Source organism: Echinops telfairi, unplaced genomic scaffold (genome assembly GCF_000313985.2).
Source record: "Echinops telfairi isolate 266 unplaced genomic scaffold, ASM31398v2 ScPeMD7_33;HRSCAF=127, whole genome shotgun sequence".
NCBI classification, from domain to species: Eukaryota; Metazoa; Chordata; class Mammalia; order Afrosoricida; family Tenrecidae; genus Echinops; species Echinops telfairi.
The window spans coordinates 2,448,216-2,461,521 of NW_022103930.1; the positions used below are offsets into that span (position 1 = coordinate 2,448,216).

Here is a 13,306-nt window from a genome sequence, read left to right on the forward strand (position 1 = left end):
AAAAAAATCATTTACCAGCCATTTTAATTCTTTCTTTTGTGAACTGCTTATTCATATTTTTTGCCAATTTTACTTAATGGATGATCTTTTAAAATAACAGCTTATGATAATCTTCATATGTTACTGATATTCATGCATGTCTGAAAGACAACTAAATTTTCTTCTGTTAAAATACCTATTTAATGCATCTAAACTTATTTTTTATATATGGCATAGAATATGAACCACTTAATTTTCTTCTAGAGGGATCCCAGTTGTGACATACCAGTTTTTAAGTAGAAATCAAAATTTTTCCATACTAGAAATGCCATGCATTAAATTCCCATAAATATGGGTCAGAGGTTATTTCTATATTCTCTCCTATTGCCTGACCCATTTGTTTAAGCTTTGGAAACACCCTACACCATTTTTATTAAAGTGTTTTATAACATGACCTGCTATGTAGCAAGGTAATTTTTACTTTACCTTTTAATTTTGCATAATTTACTTTTGGACATTTACTTTCTCTTTGAGTTCTTAAATTATTTTATCCATTTTTATAATAAAAAAAATTTGCATTTTTGTTTGCCCCCAAAATTGTTAGGCCTAATTTATTGTCACAATCCTACATAATAATATATAATTTAAAATGTTTAATTAGGCCACTAACATACATTTATTTCTAAAACAATATATGTACATCTGCTTAGGTATATTCTATTAGAAATAAATTTATCCTAGTTTTCCATTTTTCTTTCAAAATATCAGTAGACTAAACTTCTGTAGACTAAAATAAATTGTTAATAAAAAAATTAAATCGAATTGAATTTCGGTAGATATGAAAAAAATAATTGTGTAACAGCATTTCTCTTGAAAAATACAGACTCTGAGTGCCAAAGAACATAAACACTAGGAAAAAAGTTATAGTTCTTCATTCTTACATAACAAGTATATTAAAAATAAAAGCATTTAAAAATCATACTACAAACTACATAAGATAGATTTATATGCTAGGCTCAATACTTACTTTAAAAGTTGATTGCATTACTAAACTTGTAAAGATTTTCTTTAAAATAGATGATAAATGACATCACTAGAATTCAGTTAACAAAATATAGACTGTAGGACGTGATAGGACAAATGGGCTAAACATGTCAATAACTAATTGACCCATTATTGGGCACAACAAACAAAAAAAACAAAAAATAGTGGAATTTGAATATTTGATATTACAGAATTAATGTTATTTTTTCTAATTGTGATAACCAGATTATGGCTATATTTTATAAAAGTACTTATCTCTTGCAGATACAGACTGAAATATTTATAAATGAAATTATAAATTATCTTACATTTGGTTCAAAATAATTTTAAGAGTGATAGCGTAAACAAGATTGCCATTACTTGATTATTGCTGCAGCTGAGTGACCAGTATAAGGAGATTCACTACTTTTATATATGTTTGAAACTTTCCATAATAGAAGTTTTTTTTTCATTTCTAGTTATGTGAAATTTTAATATCTGTCATTTTAGAGGTGAGTAGTAGAGTGCTAATATTAGCTAGTGGTCTGGAATAAATTAAAATCTAACAAGTAATTCAAAAGTCATCACTCCAATAGGACTCATTTCAGAGATAAATTTCAACCAAAGAAACTATAGCAGATGTGCTAAGATGTAGTTACGAGAGAAAAAAGCTCAATTATTCAAGTAAAGATAATTTCTAACATTTTTACCTTGAGTTCCAGCCTTGTAGTATTTGCTTGGCACCGATAAGTAGCAAGAAGAAAGTTGTCATTTGACTGAGAAGAAATCAAAATAAGGGAAGAGGATGAATTCATGTTTTTGATGAAAACAGCCTCAAATTAATTATGGTTACCATTTACTAAGAATTTATCATTTGAGTGGCACTGTGCTAAGTGGGTTTCAAGCATTCCTATTTAATGTTATGCAGTAAGTATTAATAAGTTTTAATTCATAAAGAAACTGAGGCTATGGTAAATTAGGTAACTTTCTCATTGCTACTTGACAAATGTGGAATTTAAATATGGACCTTTAAGATTTTTTTTAATTTTTTTTAGGACCTTTAAGATTTTAAGAGCTTAAAAAACTCTTTCCAAAAAAACCAACAACAAAAAACTCTTCCCACATTGGCTCTCTATAATTTTAAACATGAAGAGTCCAAATATTTTACTGATGATTCAAACTCCTAATATTTATATAACAAAGAAACGGATGTTGAATGCCTTTGAATTTTACATATGTATATTCATCAGGGACTAAGAAAAATCTTCTCTCTATATCCCCAGCAAATATCACAGTACCTAGTATGCGCTAAGTCAGCAGTTATCAACTTGTGGGTTGCCACCCCTTTGGTGATGGAATGCTTTCACAGGGGTCGCCTAATACATCCTGCATATCATATATTTACATTACAATTCATAACAGTAGCAAAATTACAGTTATGAAGTAGCAGTGAAAATCATTTTCTGGTTGGGGGTCACCACAACATAAGGAACTGTATTAAAGGGTCGCGGCATTAGGAAGGTTGAGAACCACTGCACTAAGTACTTAATATATGTAGGAAGATGTTATTTCAAATATTGTAACTTCTCGAAATTGAATACAAAACTAAAAAGGAATGAATGCATGAATTATAAAATATATTGCTATTCCTGTATTTTATAAATGGCTGAAGAAAAACAAAAGTTGCTAAAATCAAAAAGCAATTTCAAATTACTTACATTCAGTAAACCCAGAGGATCAGTTAAGTTAAAAATAAATGTATTCTAGATATGAAAATAATTATAATTTATAATTTATCAAGGGGGTCACAAGGGTTGGAGGTGGGGAGGGAAAAAAGATGAACTTATACCAAGGGTTCAAATAGTAGAAAGTAAATGTTTAGAAAATAATGATGGCAACAAATGTAAAAATATGCTAGATACAATTGATGTATGGATTGTTATAAGAGCTGTAAGAGCCCTCAGTAAAATGATTTTAAAAATAATAGTAACAACGATGATAAATAAATGTGTTCTTAAGCTATTTAAAACAAGTGCTATGTACTGACATATTTATGGAAAAAATAATACATATTGAAAGAGATAAAATGTCGGGGACTAGTTTTAAAATAATATAGCTTTGGGGAATAGGAAGGAGAGTCCAGAGAATAAAGCAAGACTGGCCATACTTTTAAGCAAGTATATGGAGGTTGTTATAATATTCCTTCTCTTCGTTAATATACCAGAAAATTTCTATGTTTTTTAAACCATCAGCAAAGAGAATAGACTTTAAATCAGTATAAAATGCTCATTTCAAAGAATCTTGCATCAGTGTAAGTAAAACTGGTTAATTTTTTAGTAATTGGCAATTAGTGATAGTTTGTTAACTTGATATTTTAAAGGTACAAAAATATAGATCCTAATATCTTGTATTTTGTTCTCCAACAGGGAAAATAAACTATAATAAAACTATTATATAATAGCTTATCAAGAAGAAAATTTTTACTATAAAATTATGTTGAAATTTCTTCTCAATATGAGTGAGCTTCCAAGAGTTCACAGAAAATTACATTATCCTTCTATTTCATTTTACTACAAACTTTTTGAAGCCCCTTCATATAATTATCAACTGTTTTCTTTTCCACTCTTCATATTCCATCCTTTTTTCATATGTAATCTGATAATTGTCTTCTTTTGTTCTGGCCTAAATCCTCTAAGCTCTAATCAAGAACCTTTTCTTACCCAAATTCTCTTTAGCAGCCACATCTAGCTCTGAATTTGCGAGACTTCTACTACAAAGCATAAAGAAGTGAATGTAGTGGACATACCCACAGCACAGGTATGATTCTGTCACAGGTGCTTTATATATAGTGAATGCCCAACAAATATCTGCTGATTCAAGGCATTAAGTAGGCATTCAACAAGTTCAGAAAAAGAGAATACCAGGGAGAACAGGCTGGGAATAGATCATGTTCAAATGTAGGTATAAGTATTTTCAAGAAATTGTAAAAACTTCAGTTTGGCAGAATCAAGGAGGGATAAAAGACCTGGTAAAAGATCAAGAGCTAAATGATGAAAATTTTCTATGCAACAATGAGGAATCAAGATTTACATACTTCAGAAAACAAGGCTTTGAGAAGAGAAATGACAAGGAATGTTTATAATTTAGGAAGAACTCTCTGTGTCAGTGCACAGCAAGCCTTGAGGTAAGACACAAGACTGCAAGCAAAGAAACTAGTTAAGAGAGTCCCAAGATTCCTGGTAGCATAGTGTTACGCAGTGGGCTGTGATTTGAAAGATCCGCAGTTCGCAGCCACTAGCCGCTCCTTGACAGAAACATGGGGCTTTCTACTCCCATAATAAAAGAGTCTTGAAAACCCACAGGGACAGTTCTACCTCGTCCTAAGGACTCGCTAAGGAGTCTTTATGAGGTAGCATCGATTCAATGGCAGTGTTGTGTTTATGCAACTTCCCTCTAGTTCTTTAATGCTTCCTCCCTGCCCAATGTAATGATCCCAATTCTACCTTACAAATACGGCTAGACCAGAGGACGTACACTGGTGCAGATAAGAACTGGAAACACAGGGTATTAAGTACAGACAAAACCCTCAGGACCAATAATAAGAGTAGTGAAACTAGGAGGGGAAGGGGAAAGGGAAACCGTCACAAGGATCTACAAATAACCCCCTCCATGGGGGACAGATAACAGAAAAGTGGGTGAAGGGAGATGTTGGACAGTGTAAGACATGACAAAATGATAATTTATAAATTATCAAGGGTTCGTGAGGGAGCGGTGGGGGGGAGGGAGGGGAAAAATGAGGACCTGATACCAAGGGCTCAAGATAGAAAGAAAATGTTTTGATAATGATGATGGCAACAAATGTGCTTGACAGATGTATGTATGTATGGATTGTGATAAGAGTTATATGAGCTCCCAAAAGAATGATTTTAAAAAGAAAGAAACTAGTTATAGCAGTAAATTCACAGTAAGGGTCTGGATTAAGTTAACAGAAGTGGGGCTGAGACGCACTAGAATTATGAGAGCCAAGGACACCGAGGTGGCAAAACCTAGTAACTGACTGATAGAGAAGGTGATAGAGAAAGAATGTTTAACAGCCAGGTCTCTAGATAACCTAAGGAAAGGGAAAATGAAAGGAGAAGCAGATTTTGATGGAAAGACTATAAAAGGAAAGACTGAAGAAGGAATATCAAAGTCTAGTAGCAATCACAGGCTTTAGGAAACAGCATAATCAAAATTAAAGGATATAAATGACTCTTCATATGATTAGTTCACTCACCTCAGAATCACAGCTGCTAAAGCTGACAACAGCAGAATTTTTATCCACATCAAGTAAATCTATTGGGACATCACTCTACAGTCAATATTTAAAGAGGAAAAAAAGGAAAAAACATTGAGATGGAATACTTAAATATTTTCACAAAATGTACTTTATTTCAAGGTTATTCTTAACTCCATGTTCATCTTAAAACATAAAAATATGTATTCCCTTAACTTATTGTTAATAGTATGCAATCCCAAAAGCAAATATAATAAAATAAAGAATAGATGCTATTCTATAATTATTTATTTTTTCTAATTTGGACAATAAGAGATCATAGATAGAACTTCATCTCTAACACCCACTTAATGGTATGAGGGGGCTTCACAAAGTTCATGCAAATTGGAATTGAAGGATAATGGAATTTTCCCAAACTTTTTTGCAGATACCGGATATACTCGTGTATCGGCTGAGTTTTTCAGCACATTTTTAATGCAGCTTTTGTGGTAAAATTAAATGCCTTGGCTGACATTCGGGTTGGCTTACACTCGAGTATATATGGTACCTTGAATAGTCTTATCTAATTTTTTCATTGCTAATAGTGTTACTATGGTCTGTGAATAATTGTGTGGCCATTTTCATTACATTGGTTTAATTTTATCAATTTTAATTTAATCTGTAACATAAAAAGGAGATATTTTTGTTTTTGTTTTTCTGGGGAGCTCGTTGCTAGGACCAAACTGTTATGTATTCCACATGAATTACACGCTCGGTTGTTCAGTGCAGCCGCCCCTCCGATCAAGTAAAAACTCACTGTCCCCAAGTCAATTCCAACTTACAGAGGTCCTCAGCTAGCATTCCTTAACAGATTGCTGCCTTTAAGTTTTAAACAATGATTTTATCTTTAAAATTCTGTCTCCCTCTTCCCCTATTTCTTTAATCATTTTCTAATTGATTTTCTAACTTTTGCTTGTTTTCCATTCCTCTTTTTCTTTTTCCTAAATCTTTTCCAATTTAAAAAAAGAATAAGTAAGCATACTGATTAATGATTCCTAAATTTTACTTAGGATTACCTGCTTTGCTAGTGATCCACTTAGAAATTATTAGGTTACTAAGCAAGCTAAAATTTTAGAATTGGAGGCTTTAAAAACAGTTCTAATAAGGTGATTAAACAGTGGCATTCTCTAAGTCACAATTCTACTAAAACTCTCCCAGAAGGTACCCCAAGAAGGAAGTCCTTCTTGGTTTCTTCTTGCTGACTTTTTCTAAGACTTAACACCATCTTTTTGTTTGTTTATTTAATAAGCCTAGGCTAAATAAGAACGAAAGGTATAATCTGCATAATCTATGAGCAAAGTTATCTTACACAAATTTGCAAAATATAACATTTAAAATTAGTATCTAACCTGTTTTCAATAATTAATGCATAGGATTAGTTTGCAAAAAGAGCCATTCATAAGATATATATTAAAGTCAATTAAGTTATCCCTTTACCTGAGAAATTAAAATTTTGCTTACCTGTATTAAGACATTATCTATTGCTGTCTGCACCTCTAAGATAAGGCTATAGCTGGCATCATCTTTATTTAATATGAATTTGTCATTTACACTAAATGAAGGTACTGCTGATTTTGCTTTGCTTGACTGAGAAGACTGTTGATATTTCTCTCTTTCCTGTAGTACTTTATACTGCAAATGTTCCAACTCACTCCTAGAGGGAAATATGCACAACTTTGTCACCTATACTATAAACAGATGACGTCCTGAAAATGTTTCCAAACTTGAGCCATTAACTTCTGTTTTTATAATTTGAGCTAAAACTGTAGCATCAGTAGGAACAAAATTGTTTTGTTTCTATCAATGATCAAATGATTCTATAGTATTTATCCCAAATGTAGAAATTAAAACATCTATTCAGTCCCATATTAGCAATATTAATAAGAAATTTTAAGTAGCAAACTAGGTTGCAAAAAAATCAAATGCAGGTATGTAATTACTGCTTATAGTTACATAGAGTACTACTTATAACGGAAAATGATGACAGTGGGGCAGAGAAATATATTCGATTTAATGAGAAGAAACAAAAGGTGAAGCCAGTATCTTTCAGCAAAACTGTAAAGGAGACAGACCAGTAAGAGCATGCGAATAATGGCATGCAAGAGAAGAGCATTCTTTTCAGCGCAAAGGCAATATGAGCCAGTTTGGGCTCCAGGGGAATCAGAACCAGTGGCTTTGGTGAACTGACTTGGGCTAAAACATATTTCTAAAGAAAGAGATGATGGAAAAGCGCAATACCATTGGCCAAAATAAGATCAGGGACAACTGTGGAATAAAACACCAATTGCTCATATTCAACTTCAAGTGGAAGTTGAAGAAAATCAAAACAAGTCCACAAAAGCCAAAATACAACCTTGAGTATATTCTTAAACACACACACACTAAATGTTAATAACCAGAGAGCAGCTAAGTTGTACGATGACATCCAAATATCATACATCAGAAGCCCTGGTGACATAGTGGTTACGTGTTGGGCTGCTAGCCTCAAGAACATCATACACGAAGAAAGCAAAACACTGTTAAAAAGACGAGAAAGAAGAAAAAGACCAAAGTGGGTATCAGACAAAACTCTTGAACATAGAACAGCTAAAGCAAATAGAAGACATGAAATAAAAGAACGGAACAGCACAAATTTAATGACAGTTCAAGAAAACAAATTATAATTTAGTTTTTAGTTATAAAATTAAAAAGAAGAAAATGCTAAGCATATCTCAAGCTGAAAGGAGCGAAGAAAAATTCAAACTTTGAGTTGTATTCTTGAAAGAATCTATAGGCAAATATTAAATAATTTAGGAAGCATCATAAGAAGATAGAAAGAATATACAGTCAGTGCACCAAAAAACAACTGGCTGACATTCAGTCATTTCAACTAGTATCATATGATCAAGGTCCAATGGTTACTGAAGAAAAAAGTCCAAGTGATACCGAAGGCATTAGCAAAAAATAAAGATCCCAAAATTGATAGAACACAACTGAAATGTTAAAACAACAACAAAAAACCCCAAGCAGCACAGGAAGCCCTCCTCAGAGAAGTGGAAGACTGGCCAGCTGACTAAATAGATCCTTATTTGTGCCCTTTCAAAAGAAAGGTGAAAGTAGAAATTATCACACACGATCATTAGTAATCACATGTAAGTAAAATTTTGCTGAAAATAATTCACAATGGTTGCAGCAGTACATCTACAGGGAACTATCAGAAATTCTATTTGGATTCCTAAGAAGCCATGGAATGAGGGGTGAGAGAGTTAAAGTTTATTGTGCCAACCTGGCTGATAAACACATGTGGGGTTAATTGTAGGGCAGAGAGAGAAATGGCTCAGTGAGCCTCTACTTTCTAATTCTTGGGTCTCTTGCTTTCTGATGGTTGGACCAAGGTGCAGCTGCCTTAGCCAGTTCCCTGCTTCACCTGGCAAGGCTCACTTCCTGCAAGACATCCCTGAGGAGAAGCCACCTACCCCAATGCATCCCTGGGTGCTGGAGCAGTCGTGTGGAGACCCCTGTCAGTACTGAGATGCTTACATGTTCACTGATTTGGCTTTCCTCCTGCAGTCGGCATCATTATGTGTGTTTTGTAAGATGGAGGAGGACTTTGTGGACTGGTGTCGGACATATAGGCTATTATTGGATTTGTGGGCTTGGGCAGCACTGTGTTGGGATGCTTTCTTAATAATGTACACTTACTCTTTATATTAAAATCTCTTATACATTTGAATTTCTGTGGATTAGTTTCTCTAATGTACCCAGACTAACACAAGGGGTATCATTACTGACATCAGATAGACCTGCACTGAAGGCAGAGAATTCCAAAAAGATGTTTCCTTGTGTTTTATTAATTATGCATAGGAATTCTACTGCGTGGATAAAAAAAAAACTATGGATAGCGTAGTGACGAATATAAATCCCAGAACCCTTAATTGTGCTCATGTGGAACCTGTATTTAGACCAAGAAGCAGTTACAAAACAAGAGAATGCTACATTAAAAGTAAGAAAGTGTGTATCAAGGTTGTATCCTTTCACTATACTTATTCAATCAGTAACGAATCTGCTGAGTAAATAATCCAGGAAGATGAAATAAAGAACTCAGCATCAGGACTGAAGGCTCATTAATAATCTGCAATATATAGATAACACAATCTCAATTGCTGAAAGCCAAGAACACTTGAAGTGCTTACTGATAAAGATGAGAGAATATAATTTTCAATATAAATACAAATCAATAGAAAAAAACAAAATTCTTCACAACTGAAGTAATATACAACAGCATGATAAATGAAGAAAAGATGTCTAGGATTTCATTTCTCCTTTCAATTCGATCCATAATCAGTATTGATGGAAGCAGCAGTCAAGAAATTACACAATGTATTCCATTGGGCAAATCTATTGCACAAGACCTCTTTAAAGCATTCAAAAGCAAAGATGTCACTTTGAGGACTAAGGTGCACCTGGCACAAGCCATGGTATTTTAAATATTCTCTTATGCATGTGAAAGCTGGACAAGGTTAAGGAAAACTGGAGAACAACCGATGCATTTGAATTATAGTATTGGGGAAGGGTACTGCAAGTACCATAGACTATCAGGAAAACAAATCTGTCTTGGAGAAAGTACAGCTCGGATGATCCTTACAAGCAAGATTTCATCTCACATAATTTGAAAATGTTATGAAGCGAGACCAGTCCATGAAGGACATCGTGCTTGGTCAAGTATGAAAAAGACCCTCAATTAGAGGAACGACAGGGTGGCTGCAACAATGGGCTCATACATAACAACAGTGAGGATGGTGTAGACGGGACAGAGTTTCATTCTGTTTTACATAGGGTCAACTATGAGTTACAATTGACTTGATTATCACCTAACAACAATAGTATGTCTGCTATTTTGCTGGCTTGAAAACTTCTAGTCTCCACTACTTGCAGAAAATATCAAGATCTCCTATCCCATCCAAACATTAGGAAGGACCAAAGTAGAAAAAGCAAGCATGAAAAGTTTCAGCAACCTATTCATCTTTCCTGTCTGAAGCAGCTTCACATGAGCCTAGAGTTCCTTATCACAGAGCCAGTGAAACTAGGCAGGTTTTGCAGGCAACCTGCATCAAAGGGATTCAAAGAGAATACCAGTAGAAAATTTATAAGGCAGTTACAGATTCCAAGAATGCACAGGAGCAGTTAAAACAGAATCTTCTCTGTTGGTTTCTTTATGTCGATGGGGAAAAAACGCAACTATGTATGACTAAAAAGTTTAAAAATTTACTCTGATCTAAGAAAAAGCCATTAGAGAATAAAGCACACAAAATGTCTACTTCCAAAATGTTGTGGTTGTCTGATACTATTGAATCCTTTAGGGTGCACAACAGAAGGCCTGGTCCGGTGCCATTCCACTCAATTGGCGTTATCCGCGAGCCCATTATTAGCAGCTACGGTGTAAACTGTCTCACTGAGGATTTTCCAAAATGTTAAACAGAGCTCAATGTTAATTTTCTTTAAACTATACACATTCATCTTAAAATTAACTCTTTGTAATCAGTCAATTCTAACTCATGCTAATTAACTATACCACTTCTTCCAATAAAAGACTACAAATATCCATCTATTGCTATCCAGTTGATTCTGCATCTATGTTACAAATAAGTACGAACCACATATTTTATCAAAAGGGGAGTGGGGAGGGGAGAAAAAACTAGTTACCTTAAAGAAGAAATTTTATTCTGCATCTCCTGATTAATTTTTAATTCTTCTCCTGGTCCACTTTCCTTATGAACAGGTTCAGTTGTCAGACCAGTGACCCAGCCTATAGAGATGAATTACAATCAATCACCATTGAATGTTGACATTATTATCAAGAGCTGCACTCCACTATGCATACTCCTTTATCCACCTACATTAATCTCACTTAGCCTGAAGATTTGTACCATTCTTTAAAAAAAAATCAAGATGGACAATATTCATATCATAAAGAAATCAAGTAGTAAGCATTTCGTGATATAGATAAACTCTTAAGAGTCAAAATCCATAGACAGTCTTGTTTCTTGCAAGTTTTCTGCTTTGATAGTTTGCATGCAGTCTGTTAGTGGAAAACAGTTGAGTTTTTCTCTCTGATAGGTTTCCACCATACACAGGCACCTGCTATTGCAGCATTTACTGAATTTTTTTTTGGAGGGGGTGCCTTAAATACCACAATACAATGACTAAAAAAGCTTTTCATTTATTAACTTAATAGTTTTTAATTTCAAACATGGCGTGAGTCAACAGAGTTTAGCAAATTAAAAACAAATGGTAAATGATAATTGCCTTTCAAGGGCTATTTTCATGAAAATGTGAACTCTCATAGGACTATGGGAAAATGAAAAAAATCACACTCAAAAGCTAGCATGATTTTAAAAAGAATTACATTACATACAGTATAACATATAAGCTATACTTTAGGAAGTATTCCTCTTTAAATGACAAAAATTTGTTTCATTTTCAGAACATGTATGACAAGCATGCTTTAAAAAGTATTATTCACATATGAACTACCTAATAAATCAGCCTGCCCCCATTCCCCTCATTTTTTACTCAATAAATATTTTAATGCTAGATGTAAAAGTGATTTATTAGTAATACTTGTAAAATCAGACATTAAAATAATTTATAAAATCCATGTTTTCTATTATCAATATTTCCCACAACTTCTGTTCCCATTTACCTTACCTGAATATGTGGATACCACAATTTCATCATAGCCGTCTTTCCCTATACAACCACCTTGAATAGATGTAACACTTTCAGACAAGGTCTAAAACAATTAAAAATTATGTACCTCATTAATAATGGCAAATTTCACACACAAAAATATTATGTTACAAAACTTATTTTCTCCAGATATTCAAAACATATACTTATTATATGCTTACTGTGTGTCCAGATAAAAATTATATATAAGTTTTACTTAAACTTCAAAAGATTATGATGTTTTTAAATTTGGGAAAAGTACATTCACAATAACTATCATATTTATGTGTACAAGAGAGCTAAGAGTAGCATCATCAAAGAGCAGAAATAATGTATTTATATAAAGAAATTGTATAAGAATGACATATGCATAACTCTAAAAGTATAGTCTGTATTCTGAATTTCATAGAACACATCCCAGGTTTTCTCCAAAGTTTTCTGGTGAATGAAGAGAGGACGGCCTCTATGGAATCTAGAAGAAATTTGCTACTATGGAAAGAAACCAAGTCTTTCAGATGTGAGATCTAAACTCAATTACTTAATATAAACATTCTAGCCAAAATCCCCTTCGTGATGTATTGTGAATTCTAGCCTCTAACTTGTGGTTAAGCTTATAGTTACTGAGGTGGCTTGTGTGTTGCTATGATGCTGGAAGCTATTCACTAATATTTCAAATACCAGCAAGGTCACCCCAGGGAAATAGTTTCAGCAGAGCTTCCAAAGTAAGAAAAGACTACCAAGAAGAGATAGCTTGTCCATTTCTGCGGAATAAGCCACTAAAGCTTCACGAATAGTTACGGAATATTATCTGATACTGAAAATCTCATGAGTAGCAGAACTGTCAGTTGTAGGGATGGGAGCTGAGCTCTTCACATTGTAAGTCACTCCAAAATACGACTGAGAAGAGCGGCTTCCTCAGAGTAGAGTCAACCATAAAGATGTGGATGGTGTAAAGCCTTCAGTACTTACATTTTGATAGAGAACAACTCAAAATGAGAAGCAGCAGCTAGAATCATCCATTAATAATGGGAACTTGGAATGTTAGAAATACTAATCTAAAAAAAATTAGAAGTTGTCAAAAATGAAATGGGACACATAAAGATCAACATCGAGGTGCTAGTGAGCTGATATAGTCTAGTATTGGCTATTTAGAATCAGACAGTCATATAGTTTACAATGGGAGAAATGGTATTCAAGAGGAATGGTGTCACATTCATAGTCAAAGGGGATATTTCAAGATCTACCTTGAAGTAAATGATATCTGTTATAGGATAATACCTA

The 13,306-nt window shown here is 33.6% G+C and overlaps 1 protein-coding gene across 1 annotated transcript in view; it reads right to left on the reverse strand.

Annotated features, from left to right (window-relative positions):
* Nucleotides 1-13,306, reverse strand: part of BBS7 (Bardet-Biedl syndrome 7) — a 54,427-nt gene that overhangs the window by 17,002 nt on the left and 24,119 nt on the right. The window contains exons 9-13 of the mRNA XM_045290215.1: nt 12,005-12,089; nt 11,000-11,102; nt 6,779-6,971; nt 5,279-5,353; nt 1,713-1,778 (exon numbers count right to left, since the gene is read on the reverse strand). Coding sequence (XP_045146150.1) covers nt 1,713-1,778; nt 5,279-5,353; nt 6,779-6,971; nt 11,000-11,102; nt 12,005-12,089 — 522 coding nt within the window. The remainder of the gene's footprint in view (nt 1-1,712; nt 1,779-5,278; nt 5,354-6,778; nt 6,972-10,999; nt 11,103-12,004; nt 12,090-13,306) is intronic.